General features: G+C 41.9%; 1 protein-coding gene across 1 annotated transcript in view; it reads left to right on the forward strand.

Moving 5' to 3' along the window:
* Window positions 1-233: 233 nt before the first annotated feature.
* The window catches only part of NANS (N-acetylneuraminate synthase), a 31,750-nt gene continuing 12,455 nt past the window's right edge, over window positions 234-19,528 (forward strand). Inside the window, exons 1-2 of the mRNA XM_036855938.1 lie at window positions 234-496; window positions 10,982-11,197. Of these exons, the coding sequence (XP_036711833.1) occupies window positions 365-496; window positions 10,982-11,197 (348 nt within the window). The 5' untranslated portion in view covers window positions 234-364. The remainder of the gene's footprint in view (window positions 497-10,981; window positions 11,198-19,528) is intronic.

A 19,528-nucleotide genomic window follows, 5' to 3' on the forward strand; every position in this document is an offset into this window, starting at 1 on the left:
CAGCCGTCAGCCTCCTTCGGGGAATGTCTGCTCACAGGTGAACGCAGAGACCCCACGGCCGCCAGAGGCCACGCCTCCGGCTGTGAGCCACAAGCCCAGCTCCCGAGAAGTGCGCGGGGCTTCCTCTTCCCGCCGCACCTCTCCTCTAGAGGGTGGCTCCGCCCCCTGACCTGATTGGCTGTCTGGAGCGAGGCGGCGCTCGAGGATTGGCTGCGCGGTGGCCGCGGGCTGACGTGGCGGGGCCGGTGTGTGGGCCGGGCTGGGCTGCTGACCGAAACGACCAAGGCGGCGGCGGCGGCGGCGGCGGCGGCGGCGGCGGCGGGACCGTGACGGGTGGTGCGGCGCGGAAGCGCGAGCCGCTGCCATGCCGCTGGAGCTGGAGCTGTGTCCCGGGCGCTGGGTGGGCGGGCAGCACCCATGCTTCATCATTGCCGAGATCGGCCAGAACCACCAGGGCGACCTGGACGTGGCCAAGCGCATGATCCGCATGGCCAAGGTGAGGGGACCGTCTAGAGTACCCGGGCGCCGAGCGGGGGGCGGGGCCTGGGGAAGACCGGCCTGGGCAGGGGTGGGGCAGGGCTGCGCAGAGCTGGGGCCATCCTTCCTCTGCCTCTCGGTGCCCTGCGTCCGGCCTGCCGTCCAGCTCGCCGGATCCATTTCCAAAAGTTTCGAATCCTCTTCATCCCTCCGCCACCATCCTGATTTGTTTGCATTACTGCATCTGCCCCCCGCCCCCTTACTCCCACCTCTCTCGCTCCCTTCTGGTGGCAGAATGATCTTTCTGAAACACAGATTTGATCAGCCGCCTGGCACCTTCAGTGGCTTCCCACTGGCCGCGGGTGGAGTCGAAACCCTTTAATAAAGCCTTCAAGACCTTAATGACCTGGCCCCTTCTTGCCTTTTTTTTTTTTTTTTTTTTTTTATCTCTGACATCTTCCAGCGACAATGAATTACTACCAGGAAGTTCCTGAAATTTGCTGTTGTCTCTCTCACCTGCCATTCCTTGTACTTACCTCATAGAGTTGTGAGGATCAAGTGAGATAACTCGTGTAAAGCTCTTAGTACAGTACTTGGCAAATAGGACTCAATACATGTTGGTTGTTAGTGATATGACGTTAATGAACATTTATGCTCTCTCTTTGGATACTTCCTCCAATCCCTCCCTGCAAATCTGGGCTCCTGTAATTGTTCCCATCGAATTGTATTGTCACTGTCTGTTTAAACTTCTCTCTCTGTTAGGCTGTGAGCCCTCTGAAGAGGAGGCCTGTCATGTTCTTCATTGTGACCCCGGGCCCACCATAGGTCTGTGCTGTGATTCCTTGGTTTAGCGATAGCTCACTCCATCTTTTTTCCTTTCACTTCCCTTCAGTCAGTGCTGTTCACTCAGTCATTCATGATTAGGTTTTCTGTTACTCCTTCAGGACTAACTCTGCTTTTATGGAAGCCTACTGAATCATAAAAATACTTTTATTTTTAAATTTTATTTACTTTTTCATTGAAGTATAATTGATTTGCAATAACATTGGTTTCAGGTGTACAACATAGTGATTCAATATTTTTATAGATTATACTCCATTTAAAGTTACTGCAAAATAATGGCTATGTTTCCCTGTGCTGTACAATACATCCTTGTTGCTTATTTATTTTATACATAGTAGATGGTGCTTCTTAATCCCCCACTCCTATCTTACCTCTCCCCCTTACTTCTCCCCACTGGTAACCATTAGTTTGTTCTCTAGATCCGTGAGTCTATTTGCAACCTAAGTGTCCATCAACAGACGAATGGATAAAGAAGATGTGGTTGATATACTCAATGGAATATTATTCAAGCATAAAAAAGAATGAAATTCTGCCATTTACAACAATGTGGGTGGACCTGGAGGATATTATGCTTAGTGAAATAAGTCAGAGAAAAACAAATACTCTGTTATCACTTACAGAATGTAAAAAATAAAATACCTTTAAAGAGTAACAATTGCTAACATTTTTCAGTGCTTACTGGGCCAAGTGCTTTAAATGCACCATCTCATTTAATTCCTACAACAACACAGTGGAATAGATGCTGTGGGTTTCATTTTAAAGGCTCAGAGAAGATCAGTGACTTGTCTGAGGGCCCACAGCTAGTAATTCATGTATTTCAGAGCTTTGCTCTTAGACACAGGGCTCCAGCCTTTGTACTGTAACATTGTTTTCTAGGGGGAGACTTCGGCTCTTAATTTAGGAAACAACCTTATTTTGGAGGTGTCAACTCTGAATGCTGAAGTTGTAAAAATACCTAGAAATAGTGAAGCCATAGAAACAAAGTTACAGTGGTTTTTTTTCTTCTTCCTGTTTTAATTGTGAAGGATAGTTTTCCCCAGGGGAGGAGAATGAAGAGTTTGAGGTTGTGTTATAGTGGAAAGAGCGCTGGACTGGAGTCATGATACCATTTACTAGCTGAATAATCTTGGGCAGCTGGATAATCTTGGTCTTTTCCTCTCTAGGCTTCAGTTTCACTTGTTTTATAATATGTATCTTTATTTTTAAACTTAAAGCAATGGAATCTTTTGAAATCCTTATATTTTAGGATTTTTTTTTCTTGCCAAATGGAGTCACATTTCCAAGTTTAGTTATCCAGAGTATATTATGTACAAGCTGGCTTGTTCATGTACCAAATATGTTTACAATATTAAAAGTTGAGTTCTGTCAACTTGGAAGAAAAACGCACAGTATAAGCGCTGTGAGTTGAGTTTATTCAGTGTCATACTGAGGACTATAACCAGGGAGACAGCCTCTGAGAAACTGTCCTGAAGAGGTGAGGAGGGAGGTAAGTAGATATGTGATTTTGGCGAAGGGAACCTGTAATCAAGCACACATCTCTGTGGAAGGTTGCTGCTAGTCACGAGGAACAGATATCTTAGTTAATGGTTTTGGTGCTTTTCTAAGTATGGGAAGATTCAAGAATCCAGGTTTATAAAAAATTTCTCCTACAAATACTTAACTGTCTAAAGGCCTGTTCTGCCAGTTTTCCTGGAGCACAGAGAGCCTCATTCCTGATCTCTACCCTGAATTACTTTCAGGGTATGTTGAAGGTCAGCAACTGCAGTGGCTAGTGACTTAATTCTTGTAGAACCAGGTGGCAAGTGACCTTCTTTAATTGGCAGTTCATTCAATTGTTGACCAAAATAAAAATGCGCAACACAAGAGTTGTGAGTTAAGTTTTATAGTGAGGACTATAGCCCAGGATACAGTCTCTCAGATCTGAGAAACTGCTCCAAAGAGGTAGGGGAGAAGCCAGTATATATATATGGATTTTTTGGCTAGGAAATACATGTAATCAAGCATGAATCTTGGTAAAAAAGTACTGCTAATCACAAAGAACAGATATCTCAAGTTAATGAGTTTAGTGCTTTTCTATGTATGGGAAAATGCAAGAATCTGGGGTCATTAAAATTTTTCCTGAGACATGCATCTTAACTATCTGGGGGCATTTTTTTTTAACATCTTTATTGGAGTATAATTGCTTTACAATTGTGTGTTAGTTTCTGCTGTATAACAAAGTGAATCAGCTATACATAAACATATATCCCCATATCCCCTCCCTCTTGCGTGTCCCTCCCACCCTCCCTATCCCACCCCTCTAGGTGGACACAAAGCACCGAGCTGATCTCCCTGTGCTGTGCGGCTGCTTCCCACTAGCTATCTATTTACATTTGGTAGTGTATATATGTCCACAGCACTCTCTCACTTCGTCCCAGCTTACCCTTCCCCCTCCCCATGTCCTCAAGTCCATTCTCTACGTCTGTGTCTTTATTCCCGTCCTGCCCCTAGGTTCTTCAGAACCAATTTTTTTTTTTATATTCCGTATATATGTGTTAGCATACGGTATTTGTCTTTCTCTTTCTGACTTACTTCACTCTGTTTGACAGTCTCTAGGTCCATCCACCTCACTACAAATAGCTCAATTTCGTTTCTTTTTATGGCCAAGTAATATTACATTGTATATATGTGCCACATCTTCTTTATGCATTCATCTGTTGATGGACACATAGGTTGCTTCCATGTCCTGGCTATTGTAAACAGAGCTGCAATGAACATTGTGGTACATGACTCTTTTTGAATTATGGTTTTCTCAGGGTATATGCCCAGTAGTGGGATTGCTGGGTCGTATGGTAATTCTATTTTTAGTTTTCTAAGGAACCTCCATACTGTTCTCCATAGTGGCTGTATCAATTTACATTCCCACCAGCAGTGCAAGAGGGTTCCCTTTTCTCCACACCCTCTCCAGCATTTGTTGTTTGTAGATATTTTGATGATGGACATTCTGACTGATGTGAGGTGATGCCTCATTGTAGTTTTGATTTGCATTTCTCTAATGATTAGTGATGTTGCGCATCCTTTCATGTGTTTGTTGGCAATCTGTATATCTTCTTTGGAGAAATGTCTATTTAGGTCTTCTGCCCATTTTTGGATTGGGTTGTTTGTTTTTTTGATATTGAGCTGCATGAGCTGCTTGTAAATTTTGGAGATTAATCCTTTGTCAGTTGCTTTGTTTGTAGATATTTTCTCCCATTCTGAGGGTTGTCTTTTCATCTTGTTTATCGTTTCCTTTGATGTGCAAAAGCTTTTAAGTTTCATTAGGTCCCATTTGTTTATTTTTGTTTTTATTTTCATTTCTCTAGGAGGTGGGTCAAAAAGGATCTTGCTGTGATGTATGTAATAGAGTGTTCTGCCTATGTTTTCCTCTAAGAGTTTGATAGTGTCTGGCCTTACATTTAGGTCTTTAATCCATTTTGAGTTTATTTTTGTGTATGGAATTAGGGAGTGTTCTAATTTCATTCTTTTACATGTAGCTGTCCAGTTTTCCCAGCACCACTTATTGAAGAGGCTGTCTTTTCTCCATTGTATATTCTTGCCTGCTTTATCAAAGATAAGGTGACCATAGGTGTGTGGGTTTATCTCTGGGCTTTCTATCCTGTTCCATTGATCTATATTTCTGTTTTTGTGCCAGTACCATATTGTCTTGATTACTGTAGCTTTGTAGCATAGTTTGAAGTCAGGGAGCCTGATTCCTCCAGCTCCGTTTTTCTTTCTCAAGATTGCTTTGGCTATTCGGGTTCTTTTGTGTTTCCATACAAATTGTGAAATTTTTTGTTCTAGTTCTGTGAAAAACGCCATTGGTAGTTTGATAGGGATTGCATTGAATGTGTAGATTGCTTTGTGTAGTAGAGTCATTTTCACAATGTTGACTCTTCCAATCCAAGAACATGGTATATCTCTCCATCTGTTTGTATCATCTTTAATTTCTTTCATCAGTGTCTTATAGTTTTCTGCATACAGGTCTTTTGTCTTCTTAGGTAGGTTTATACCTAGGTATTTAATTCTTTTTGTTGCAATGGTAAATTGAAGTGTTTCCTTAATTTCTCTTTCAGATTTTTCGTCATTAGTGTATAGGAATGCAAGAGATTTCTGTGCATTAATTTTGTATCCTGCTACCTTACCAAATTCATTGATTAGCTCTAGTAGTTTTCTGGTAGCATCTTTGGGATCCTCTATGTATAGTATCATGTCATCTGCAAACAGTGACAGTTTTACTTCTTTTCCAATTTGGATTCCTTTTATTTCTTTTTCTTCTCTGATTGCTGTGGCTAAAACTTCCAAAACTATGTTGAATAATAGTGGTGAGTGTGGGCAACCTTGTCTTGTACCTGATCTTAGTGGAAATGGTTTCAGTGTTTCACCATTGAGAACGATGTTGGCTGTGGGGTTGTCATATACAGCCTTTATTATGTTGAGGTAAGTTCCCTCTATGCCTACTTTCTGGAGAGTTTTTCTCATAAATGGGTGTTGAGTTTTGTCAAAAGCTTTTTCTGCATCTATTGAGATGATCATACAGTTTTTCTCCTTCATTTGTTAATATGGTTTATCACATTGATTGATTTGCATATATTGAAGAATCCTTGCATCCCTGGGATAAGCCCCACTTAGTCATGGTGTATGATCCTTTTGATGTGCTGTTGGATTCCGTTTGCTAGTATTTTGTTGAGGATTTTTGCATCTATGTTCATCAGTGATATTGGCCTGTAATTTTCTTTCTTTGCGACATCTTTGTCTGGTTTTGGTATCAGGGTGATGGTGGCCTCGTAGAATGAGTTTGGGAGTGTTCCTCCCTCTGCTATATTTTGGAAGAGTTTGAGAAGGATAGGTGCTAGCTCTTCTCTAAATGTTTGATAGAATTTGCCTGTGAAGCCATCTGGTCCTGGGCTTTTTTTTTGGAAGATTTTTAATCAGAGTTTCAATTTCAGTGCTTGTGATTGGTCTGTTTATATTTTCTATTTCTTCCTGATTCAGTCTCGGGAGGTTGTGCTTTTCTAAGAATGTGTCCATTTCTTCCAGTTTGTCCATTTTATTGGCATATAGTTGCTTGTAGTAATCTCCTGATCCTTTGTATTTCTGCAGTGTCAGTTGTTACTTCTTCTTTTTCATTTCTAATTCTATTTATTTGAGTCTTCTCCCTTTTTTTTCTTGATGAGTCTGGCTAGTGGTTTATCATTTTTGTTTATCTTCTCAAAGAACCAGCTTTTAGTTGTATTGATCTTAGCTATTGTTTCCTTCATTTCTTTTTCATTTATTTCTGATCTGATCTTTATGATTTCTTTCCTTCTGCTAAGTTTGGGGAGTTTTTTGTTCTTCTTTCTCTAATTGTTTTAGGTGTAAGGTTAGGTTGTTTATTTGAGATGTTTCTTGTTTCTTGAGGTAGGATTGTATTGCTATAAACTTCCCTGTTAGAACTGCTTTTGCTACATCCCATAGGTTTTGGGTCGTCGTGTTTTCATTGTCATTTGTTTCTAGGTATTTTTTGATTTCCTCTTTGATTTCTTCAGTGATCTCTTGGTTATTTAGTATTGTATTGTTTAGCCTCCATGTGTTTGTATTTTTTACAGATTTTTTCCTGTAATTGATATCTAGTCTCATAGTCTTGTGGTCAGAAAAGATAGCTGATATGATTTCAATATTCTTAAATTTACCAAGGCTTGATTTGTGACCCAAGATATGATCTATCCTGGAGAATGTTCCATGAGCACTTGAGAAGAAAGTGTATTCTGTTGTGTTCGGATGGAATGTCCTATAAATATCAATTAAGTCCATCTTGTTTAATGTAACATTTAAGGCTTGTGTTTCCATATTTATTTTCATTTTGGATGATCTGTCCATTGAAAGTGGGGTGTTAAAGTCCCCTACTATGATTGTGTTACTGTCGATTTCCCCTTTTATGGCTGTTAGCATTTGCCTTATGTACTGAGGTGCTCCTATGTTGGGTGCATAAATATTTACAATTGTTATATCTTCTTCTTGGACTGATCCCTTGATCATTATGTAGTGTCCTTCTTTGTCTCTTTTAATAGTCTTTATTTTAAAGTCTATTTTGCCTGATATGAGAATTGCTACTGCAGCTTTCTTTTGATTTCCATTTGCATGGAATATCTTTTTCCATCCCCTCACTTTCAGTCTGTATGTGTCCCTAGGTCTGAAGTGGGTCCCTTGTAGACAGCATATATACAGGTCTTGTTTTTGTATCCATTCAGCCAGTCTATGTCTTTTGGTTGGAGCATTTAATCCATTTACATTTAAGGTGGTTATCGATATGTGTGTTCCTATTACCATTTTCTTAATTGTTTTGGGTTTGTTATTGTAGGTCCTTTCCTTCTCTTGTGTTTCCTGCCTAGAGAACTTCCTTTAGGATTTGTTGTAAAGCTGGTTTGGTGGTGCTGAATTCTCTTAGCTTTTGCTTGTCTGTAAAGGCTTTAATTTCTCTGTCAAATCTGAATGAGATTCTTGCTGGGTTGAGTAATCTTGGTTGTAGGTTTTTCTCTTTCATCACTTTAAATATGTCCTGCCACTCCCTTCTGGTTTGCAGAGTTTCTGCTGAAAGATCAGCTGTTAACCTTATGGAGATTCCCTTGTATGTTATTTGTTGTTTTTCCCTTGCTGCTTTTAATATTTTTTCTTTGTATTTAATTTTAGATAGTTTGATTAATATGTGCCTTGGCGTGTTTCTCCTTGGATTTATCCTGTATGGGACTCTCTGTGCTTCCTGGACTTGATTGACTATTTCCTTTCCCATATTAGGGAAGTTTTCAACTATAATCTCTTCAAATATTTTCTCAGTCCCTTTTTTTTTTCTCTTCTTCTTCTGGGACCCCTATAATTCGAATGTTGTTGTGTTTAATGTTCTCCCAGAGGTCTCTGAGACTGTCCTCAATTCTTTAAATTTTTTTTTCTTTATTCTGCTCTGTGGTAGTTATTTCCACTATTTTATCTTCCTGGTCACTTATCCGTTCTTCTGCCTCAGTTATTCTGCTATTGATTCCTTCTGGAGAATTTTTAATTTCATTTATTGTGTTGTTCATCATTGTTTGCTCTTTAGTTCTTCTAGGTCCTTGTTAAACGTTTCTTGTATTTTCTCCATTCTATTTCCACGATTTTGGATCGTCTTTACTATCATTACTCTGAACTCTTTTTCAGGTAGACTGCCTATTTCCTCTTCATTTGTTTGGTCTTGTGGGTTTTTGCCTTGCTCCTTCATCTGCTGTGTGTTTCTCTGTCTTCTCATTTTGCTTAACTTACTGTGTTTGGGGTCTCCTTTTCGCAGGCTGCAGGTTCGTAGTTCCTGTTGTTTTTGGTGTTTGCCCCCAGTGGGTAAGGTTTGTTCAGTGGGTTGTGTAGGCTTCCTGGTGGAGGGGACTGGTGTCTGTGTTCTGGTGGATGAGGCTGGATCTTGTATTTCTGGTGGGCAGGACCGCATCTGGTGGTGTGTTTTGGGGTATCTGTGAACTTAGTATGACCTTAGGCAGCCTCTCTGCTAATGGGTGGGGTTGTGTTACTCTCTGGCTAGTTGTTTGGCATAGGGCATCCAGCACTGGAGCTTGCTGGTCGTTGAGTGGAGCTGGGTCTTAGCGTTGAGATGGAGATCTCTGAGAGAGCTTTTGCCGTTTGATATTACATGGGACCAGGAGGTCTCTGGTGGACCAATGTCCTGAACTCGGCTCTCCCACCTCAGAGGCTCAGGCCTGACACCCGGCTGGAGCACCAAGACCCTGTCAGCCACATGGTAGATCCGCAGTGGATCATAAAATGATATAACTCAGGAACAGCCAGATGAAAGGGATGCATAGGGCAAGGCACGGGGAATGGGAGCAGCCTTCCCATGACTTCTCCAGGTGCACCACTCTCCCAGCACCTCCACGTGTTCACCAACCCAGAAGCTCCTCTGGGGGCTTTTTATCCAAAGCACAGAATCCCTCATCCTGTTTTTTCTATCCTGAGTTCCTCTTAGGACTCACTCTCTGTGGGTGACTACAGTGGGTTGCAACTTAAGCCTTTGTATAATTGGATGATGAGTGACATCCTTTGTTCTTTTCTTTGTTCACCCAATTATTTTTATTTTATTACAACAAAATGTTATTATAATTATATAATATGTATAAAAATATAACTGTGTTACAATTAGAAATTTGCTGATTGAATATACTTTTAACTCTCAAATTTTGATGCAAAGGGCACATCACACCTTGGCTCATTCTGTAGCTTGCTTTTTACCAGTAGAGAAGCAATAAAAGCTTGAGCAAAGAAACCATCAGCATTATGGTAAAACAGTGACAGTGGTTGTGTTTTCTGAACCAAGAGTTGACCATAGCATTAAACAGTTAAAGAAATTTGTCATATTTAGGAAAGAAGCTGAGAAAAGAAGAGGAGGAACCTGCTGTCCTCCCCATACAACTGCTGTCATGTGGAATGTGGTAGAACTTTATCTTATCTCTTATCATTAGTACTTTCTGCTGTTTTACTTCACTTCACTTTACTACTTGCCTAGGTGGAGACAAACTTTTTAACTTCTTGAGGGTAAGTCTACTTCTTTAGACAGAGGTGAGAAGCAAAGGGAAGGAAGCAGTGCTCTGTGAAGATCATGTTCTGCGGCCTTCAGGAAAGCCCTCTGGCCAGCTCTGCCAGAGACTCACTGTGCAGCTTTGGTCAGGTCACTCTAGGCCTTGGGATCTTCATCTAGACAATGAGGACTCTGTTGCCCAAGGTCACTTTCAGGTCTAATGCTCTCTGAACTTCTGTCCAGCATCAGGTCCTGACTGTGCCATCTTTTGATTTTTCCAGGAGTGGAAGCAGCACTCTCAGCACAGGCATTTCTGGAACTGAGGTTTCCAGCAGCATGAAGACCTCTGTGTCTACAGAAATGTCAGCGAGCTGAGACTTTAGAGAGCTTTCCTTTATCTATCTGTTGAGTGGTTTTAAAAAACAATTTTGAAAGATTGGAGGCTGACTGGCAATAAAATTATAGCTTTTATAGTCAGACAATCCAGCTTTAATATTATAGCTTCTGTTAAGTAAAGCTGGGGCATTTCTAAGTTTGCTTGCTTTTGCCCCAGAACTTCTTGTTCAAACGAGATGCCATGCAGAAAAGCACATGTGCAGAACAGCTAAAAACACAGTTGTTCCTTTGTTTCCCACCCCCATCAGGGGCTCCTCAGAAAGTTACAGGTCCTAGAGCTAGTCCAAGTGGCCATTTGTATAGACGGAGAAACTGAGTCCAGAGATAGGAAGTGACTTATCCAAGAGAGTCAGAGTTAAGTCAGATTCTGACTTTTTCCCCTAAATTCTGGCCCAGTTCTCATATCCTCTGCCAAGTTTCACAACTTAAAATCTTCTTTGACTGTTTGTTTAATTATTTTTAATATTATAATGCAAAACAAAGCAACCCCCTTTTTTTTTACATTTTAAGAGGGAAAAATAGAGCAGAACCCCTATCCCCACCCTTTTATTCCTTTGAGACTTCCTTGCTTTTCCTGTTTCTCTTCTTTGGGAGTTCTTAATGCGTCTGTCAATTGATGTTATTTTTAAAGATAATAATTTCATAGCAGTTGCCCCAACACTTCTCTTGTCTCTCAGAATCCGTGCCGGGTCATTAAAGGAGCCCTAATGTGTGTTGCAGGAGTGTGGCGCTGACTGTGCCAAGTTCCAGAAGAGTGAGCTGGAGTATAAGTTTAATCGGAAAGCCTTGGAGAGGCCGTATACTTCGAAGCATTCCTGGGGGAAGACGTACGGGGAGCACAAACGCCACCTGGAATTCAGCCACGCCCAGTACAAGGAGCTGCAGAAATATGCCGAGGAGGTTGGCATCTTCTTCACTGCCTCCGGCATGGATGAGGTGAGCCCTCCGCCACGCTGTTATTTGCCATTGTAGCAGACCTAGGGGACTTCAGGTAGCCCTGTGGCTTTGGCTTAGAGCCAGCTCCAGCCCTTGCTCACTTTAGACTTTTTTGTGCTTTCTGGACCTAGAGTTCCCCATAGCATTAACAAGATAAATGCCCAACTAAACAGGAGGCCAGGGGGATCAGAGGCCCAGTGACACAGAGAACCATAGTTTTCGAAGCAGGCTGTCTCTGGGAGTAGGGGCCAGCCACCCTGGAACCCCAGAGTCCCTCAAGCCTGTGGGAGATGCCCCACTGGGCCAGTTTTCTCCCAGTGGAAAGTGGCCTGGACTCAGGAAACCTCAGTTCTGACTGGAGTCCTCCCCTTGCTGAGTGGCTGTGGCTTATCTGGGTGAGGTGGCATTGCATCATTCAGAAGGGAGCATCATTGCATCATTCACCAGCTGGTGCCAGGTCTTGGGTCCCATCTGCTCTGTGACCTGCCTCAAGACTCCTTTATGTGCTCTTTTTTTTGAATATAAAAAATTTTTTTAATTATAAAAATAATACAATGTCACAGAAAGTTTAGAAAACAGAAAAAAGGGAGAAAAACTGACCCATAATCTCTATATGGCAGCTCTTTTTTTTTCTTTAATCAATTAATTAATTTATTTATTTTTGGCTGCGTTGGGTCTTTGTTGCTGTGCGAGGGCTTTCTCTAGTTGCGGCGAGCGGGGGCTACTCTTGTTGCGGTGTGCAGGCTTCACATTGCGGTGGCTTCTCTTGTTGCGGTGCACTGGCTCTAGGCACGCGGGCTTCAGTAGTTGTGGCACACAGGCTCAGTAGTTGTGGCTCGCGGGCTCTAGAGCGCAGGCTCAGTAGTTGTGGCACACGGGCTTAATTGCTCCGTGGCATGTGGGATCTTCCCGGACCAGGGCTGGAACCCATGTCCCCTGCATTGGCAGGCAGTTTCTTAACCACTGCGCCACCAGGGAAGTCCCTGGCAGCTCTTTTTATATATTTCCTCCTGAAGTTGTTTTATATGCCTATTTTATTGCCTAGTTGTTATATTTGTGAATGTTTAGTTCCGTGCATGCTTTTTCCAGTTAACATTATCCACAGCTTTTACCCATATCTTGTTTTTTTTTTTTTCTCAGCTTTATTGAGATATAATTGACATGTAACTCTCCATATCTTGTGCTGAAAGTTATTAATGGCGGTGTAGTTATTTCTTTTGAGGATTTATAATGTATGTAACCGTTTCTTTATGTTTGAACATGAGGTTATGTTTTTCCTTTCAGTTTTTTGTGCTTATAAATAATGCTGAGATGACCATCTTCTTTCTGTGTTTTGAATTGTTTCCTTAGGATAGCTTTGCAGAAATGGATCATTAGATGAAACAACACTTTAAAGGCTCTTGAAACACTTAGGATTCTTTTAGTCAACTAGAATATTTGAAGGGAGCCCAGTTCCTTTTCTAGGCCTCTGACCTTTTGTGTCACTATTCCAACCCTAAAATATGTCTCTAAATTGAGTCAAAAGAAACATAACTCTAGCCTAAACCATTGGTGGTTTAAAGAAGGGGGGGAAGCAGAGAACCTAGGTGTCTGGGAAACTTGACAAGTCCAGGCTTCAGTTCCGTAGCCCACTTACAGTAATATAACTTATCCCTACTATGCCCCATTTTGCAGATGAAGAAATGGAGACTGAGAGGGGCCAGGAAGTTTGTACAGTGTCACACAGCTGGGAAATGGGTCTTGAGGGCAGATCTGACGCCTAGTGCAGTGTGCTTTCTGTGGTCCCTCAGCTGCCACCTGGCCGTCCGTCCGGGTGTGTGTGGCTTCCCAAAGCTCAGGAGAGCCTTTGGGCTTCCCCCCTGCTCTTCACCGCTCTCGATGTTGGTGGCTGGAGAGTCTTTGGGCCCAAGAGATGCCCTGGAGAAAAGGGGACATAGTTTTAGGAAAACCTATCTAAAGTGGTTGCTGGGCATTTTTCTGATCCCATCTTAAATAGTACCTCCTCAGGAAATTCTTCCTGTGCCCCTGCTTGGTTCAGGCCCCTCCTTCTGTTGTGTTCTCCTGGTTTTCTTTTTTTTTAAATTAATTAATTTATTTATTTATTTATTTTTGGCTGCATTGGGTCTTCGTTGCTGCATGCAGCCTTTCTCTAGTTGCAGTGAGCAGGGGCTACTCTTCGTTCTCATTGCCTTGGCTTCTCTTGTTGCAGAGCACGGGCTCTCGGCACACAGGCTTCAGTAGTTGTGGCTCACAGGCTCCAGAGTACAGGCTCAGTAGTTGTGGCGCACGGGCTTAGTTGCTCCGCGGCATGTGGGATCTTCCCGGACCAGGACTCGAACCCGTGTCCCCTGCATTGGCTGGCAGACTCCCAACCACTGCACCACCAGGGAAGTCCTGTCTCCCGGTTTTCTTTACTTCCGTAATTACCGCTAACTATTGCTCCTTTCCACCAGGCTGTTAACCCCACAGCATCCCCAGTGCCTGGCACGTAGTAGGTGCCCAGGAGATGTTTGTTGAGTGAATAAGTAAATAAGTGAGCCAAACAAAAGAGAGGGTTGATGGCTTTTATCAGATCCTTAAAGGATCTGTAAATCAAAAATGTTAGGCAAAAAAGACTGTGGGCTTTGGGATCTGAAAGACTTGGGTGTTTTTTCTGGTCTTGCCATTAACTAGTTGAGTAATTAAAAGTAAGAATCTTCAACGTTTCTTGAGTGTTTATGATCTGCCAGGTTCTGTGCTAGGCATTTTAAATGTATCAGCTCATTTACTCCTCTTAACAACCCCTTGAGATAGGACAGTTATTATCCCCACTTTACAGACGAGGACGCTAGAACACGGAGCGGGTTAGCTGTCAGTAGCTGTTGATCAGCAGAGGCTGATTCCAACCTAGGTGACTCTAGAGCCTGCCCTCCTGACCATACTCTTCTTGCATCTCTCGGGCCTGTTTCCTCATAGGTAAAGGGCAAGGGGGTGGATTAAAAATACCCAGAAGTGGACTTCTCTGGTGGCGCAGTGGTTAAGAATCCGCCTGCCAATGCAGGGGACACGGGTTCGAGCCTTGGTCTGGGAAGATCCCACATGCTGCAGAGCAACTAAACCCATGTGCCACAACTACTGAGCCTGTGCTCTAGAGCCCACGAGCCACAACTGCTGAGCCTGCGTGCCACAACTACTGAAGCCCGTGCGCCTAGAGCCCATGCTCCGCAACAAGAGAAGCCACCACAATGAGAAGCCCGCGCACCGCAACAAAGCATAGCCCCCGCTCGCCGCAACTAGAGAAAGCCCGTGTGCACCAACGAAGACCCAACGCAGCCAAAAATAAACAAATAAAAAATTTATTTTAAAAATAAATAAATAAAAATAAAAATACCCAGGGGATAGGCTTGACCTGAGGAGCATGGACACCACCATGAACCCAGGTCCTGGCACAGTGTTGACCCATAGTCCATGCTTAGGAAATAGCTTGATAGGAAGAAGGTCACGCCCAAGAAATGACAGTTTTCATTCCATGCTCGTTTCGTGTACTGTGGGTTCAGAACCTTTGGGGATTGCTCTTTGGTAACTGCCTGTAGGACTCATTCACTCAGGGACAGCTAAATCCTAGTCTTTGGAGAGGGCTGGTTTGGGTTCAAGAAACTACTGATTGTTCTTGGGTCAAATGTGAATAGACTTAAAATTCCTGGGTGAAACTTTTGATCTGACCGACTTGGTAACGAGTCATTAATGAGGCAGATTCGTTTTTTTGTTTTTTTGTTTTTAATTTTTGGCCGCACCTCTCGGCATGCAGGATCTTAGTTCCCCAACCAGGGATCAAACCCGTGCCCCCTGAAGTGGAAGCACAGAGTCTTAACCACTGGACTACCAGACAAGCCCCTGGAGGTTCATTCTGAGGCAGATTAGTTTTTGCAGGGCCCATAAACAGGCTCTGGAGAGAATTTCCAAGGACGTGTACAGAAGTATTTTGGATCCCTAGTACTACTGTCTTTGGAATAAGCATTCAGGCATACCTCGAAGATACTGCGGGTTCAATTCCAGACCACCTCAATAAAGTGAATATCTCAATAGAGCAAGTCAAATGAATTTTTTGGTTTCCCAGTGTTTAATTAACAGCTTTATTGACATGTTATACAGTTCACTCAGTTAAATTGTACAATACATTGGTTTTTAGTATATTCACAGAGTTGTGTGACCATCACCACAATCAATTTTAGAACATTTTTATCACCCCAAGAGGAAGAACTATACCCATTAGCAGTCATTGCTCAATTCCCTCAATTTTCCCAACCCTAGGCAACCTCTAATCTCCTGTCTATCTCTATAGTTTTGCCGATTTTGGACATTGCATGTAAATAGAATCAGACAATATGTGGTCCTTTGTGTCTGGCTTCTTTCACGTGGTAACATTTTTTCAAGGTTCATCTATGTGGTAGCATGTGTCAGTATTTCATTCCTTTTTGTTGCTGAATACCATTCAATTTTATGGATAGAACTACATTTTATTTATCCACACCTCAGTTGATGGACATTTGGATTGTTTCCACTTTTTGGCTAGTATGAATAGTATGAGCAATGCTGTCACAAACATCCATGTACATGTTTTATATGAACATATTTTCATTACTCTTGGGTGTTTATACGGTAACTCATGTTTAATGTTTTTCGAGAAACTGCAGACTGTTTTTCAAAGTGGCTGCACCATTTTACTTTCCCACCAGCAATGTATGAGGGTTCCAATTTCTCTACATCCTCACCAACATTTGTTATTACATGTCTTTTTGATTCTAGACATCCTAGTGAGTGTGAAATGATATCTTATTGTGGTTTTTTTTTTCTTTTTTAAATTTTTATTGACATATAGTTGATTTACAATGTTAATTTTTACTGTACAGCAAAGTGATTCAGTCATACATATATATTTACATTCTTTTTCATATTCTTTTCCATTATGGTTCATCACAGGATATTGAATACAGTTCCCTGTACTATGAGAGTAGGACCTGGTTGTTTATCCATTCTATATATAATAGCAAATTTATAAGCTTTTGCACAGCGAAGGAAACCATAAACAAAACGAAAAGACAACCTACAGATATGGGAGAAAATATTTGCACATGATGCAACTGACAAGGTATTAATTTCCAAAATGTACAAATAGCTCATACAACTCAATATCAAAAAAAACAACCTAATCAAAAAATGGGCAGAAGACCTAAATAGACATTTCTCCAGAGAAGACATACAGAGGGCCAACAGGCACATGAAAAGAAGCTCAACATCACTACTTATTAGAGAAATGCAAATCAAAATTACCATGAGGTATCACTTTACACCAGTCAGAATGTCTATCATCAAAAAGTCTACAAATAACACATGCTGGAGAGGGTGTGGAGAAAAGGGAACCCTCCTACATTGTTGTTGGGAATGTAAATTGGTGCAGCCACTATGGAGAACAGTATGGAGATTCCTCAAAAAACTAAAAATAGAGTTACCATATGATCTAGCAATCCCACTCTTGGGCATGTATCTGGAGAAAACTCTAATTCAAAAAGATACATGCACCCAATGTTCATAGCAACACTATTTACGATAGCTAAGACATGGAAGCAACCTAAACGTCCATAAACAGATGAAAGGATAAAGAAGATGTGGTATTATATACACAATGGAATGTTACTCAGCCATGAAAAGAAATGAAATAATGCCATTTGCAGCAACACTGGATGGACCTAGAGATTATCACGCTAAGTGAAGGAAGAGAGAAAGACAAATATATGATATCACTTCTATGTGGAATCTAAAAAAAATGCTACAAATGAACTTACAAACAAACTTATGGTTACCAAAGGGGAAAGGGAGAGTGAGGGATAAATTAGAGTTTGGGATTAGCAGATACAAACCAGTATATATAAAATAAACAACAAGGTCCTACTGTACAGTACAGGGAACTATATTCAATATCCTGTAATAAACCATAATGGGAAAGAATCTGAAAAGGATATATATAAAAATAACTGAATCACTTTGCCGAACACCAGAAACTAACACAACAATGTAAATCAACTATACTTCAATTTAAAAAAAAAGAGAGAAAAGCATACAATTTATTTAACGTAAGTTTTATGTGGAAAACTTTATAAGAAAACGAAGACCCTAAGAAGCGGCTAAAACTGAGCATTTTTATGCTAGGTTTGATGAAGAATGGAAAATCGTGGGAAAATGTGACAGGACAGAAAAAGGGTATGAGCAAAGAAATAAAAATGCTGTTGGGAAAATGGCTCTGATAGACTTGCTCAACACAGGGTTGCCACAAACCTTTAATTTGTTAAAAAAAGAAAAAAAGGCATTATCTTCAAAATACGATAAAGCAAAGTGCAATAAAACGTGCTATGCCTGTATATGTCCACACAAAGACCTGTCCATGAACGTTTACAGCAGCTTTACTCCTAATAGCCAAAAACTGGAAACAACCAAAATGTCCATCAAATGATGAAGGATAGACAGACCGTGGTCTATTCATACAATGGATTACTGCTGTGTAATAAAAAAGCAGCAACCTGGATGAATCTCAAAAACATTATGCTAACTGAAAAAAAATAGCACAAAAGGCTTTCATTTTATAACATTTTCATTTTTATGACATTCTGTAAAAGGCAAAACTAGAACAGAATTAAGATCAGGGGTCACCAAGAGGCAGCTGAGGTGGGAATAACTGACTGCAAAGGGCATGGAGAAATTCCTGGGATAACAGAAATGTCCTATGTTTTGATTATAGTATAGGCATACATCATTTTATTGTGCCTCACAAGTATTGCGTTTTTTTAATAAATTGAAGGTCTGTGGCAACGCTGTGTTGTTAGATGATGGTTAGCATTTTTTAGCAATCAAGTATCAATACATTTGGGTTTTTTGGGGGTTTTTTTTATTGGCAGCGCCTCACGGCTTGCAGGATCTTAGTTCCCCAACCAGGGATCAAACCCATGCCCCCTGCAGTGGAAACGCAGAGTTCTAACCACTGGACAGCCAGGGAATTCCCAGAAATCAAGTACATTTGATCCTTGAATAACTTGGGGGTTAGGGGTGCCGATCCTCTGCACAGTCAAAAATCCACGTATAACTATATAGTCAGCGCTCCTGTATCCGTGGTTCCACATTTGTGGATTCAACCAACCATGGGTTGTGTAGTCCTACAGTGTGCATTTACTGAAAAAAATCTGCCTATAAGTGAACCTGTGCAGTTCAAACCCGTGTTGTTCAAGGGTCATCTGTATTTTTATATAAATTTATTTATTTACTTATTTATTTTATTTTTGGCTGCGTTGCATCTTTGTTGCTGCGTGCGGGCTTTCTCTAGTTGTGGCGAGCGGGGGCTACTCTTCGTGTGGTGTGCGCCTTCTCATTGTGGTGGCTTCTCTTATTGCAGTGGCTTCTCTTATTGTGGAGCACGGGCTCTAGGCACGCGGGCTTCAGAAGTTGTGGTGCTCGGGCTCAGTAGTTGTGGCTCGCGGGCTCTAAAGCGCAGGCTCAGTAGTTGTGGTGCACGGGCTTAGTTGCTTCGCGGCACATGGGATCTTCCCGGACCAGGGATCGAACCTGTCTCCCCTGCATTGGCAGGCGGATTCTTAACCACTGCGCCACCAGGGAAGTCCCCGGGTCATTCTCCGGCAAACAGATGCACCAGCGTGTCCCTCTGGCTCATTCTCTCTCCCGCATGTCCTCCGGGCGTTGAGGCGGGACGCGGATCCGGCCGCCGCGACGGCCGCAGCTTCCGCCCCGGACTGGAGCCGCACGGCGCCCCAGTGACGGCGCCGGGAACTGACGGAGACGCGGCTGCAGAAGGCGACCGGCGCGGCCCTCCCCGCCGCGCTGCACCCACGCCGCCTCCCACCCTGGCTAGGTTTTCACCACCCGCGCTGGAGCCTTATTGTGGTTTTGACTTGCATTTATCTGATGGCTAATGATGTTGAGCATCTTTTCATATGCATATTGGCCGTTTATGTGTCTTCTTTGGAGGAATATCTATTCAGATCCTTTGCCAGTTTTTAAATTGGGTTATTTATCTTTATATATTCCTGATACAAGTCCCTAGTCAGAAACATGATTTGCAAAAAATTTTCCCATTCTGTGGGGTATCTTTTCACTTCTTGATGGTGTCCTTTGAAGCACGAACATCTTTAATTTTGATGATGTCCTATTTTTTAGTTTTTTTTCTTTTATGCTTGTCTATTCTTGTAATTTAAACATTTCTCAGTTTTAAACCACAGTGTGATATCACTGCACAACTATCAGTATGGCTACAGGCTAAAATAAAAAGTGATGGGACTTCCCTGGTGG

The sequence above is a fragment of the Balaenoptera musculus genome, chromosome 6, assembly GCF_009873245.2.
Source record: "Balaenoptera musculus isolate JJ_BM4_2016_0621 chromosome 6, mBalMus1.pri.v3, whole genome shotgun sequence".
In the NCBI taxonomy this organism is placed as follows: domain Eukaryota; kingdom Metazoa; phylum Chordata; class Mammalia; order Artiodactyla; family Balaenopteridae; genus Balaenoptera; species Balaenoptera musculus.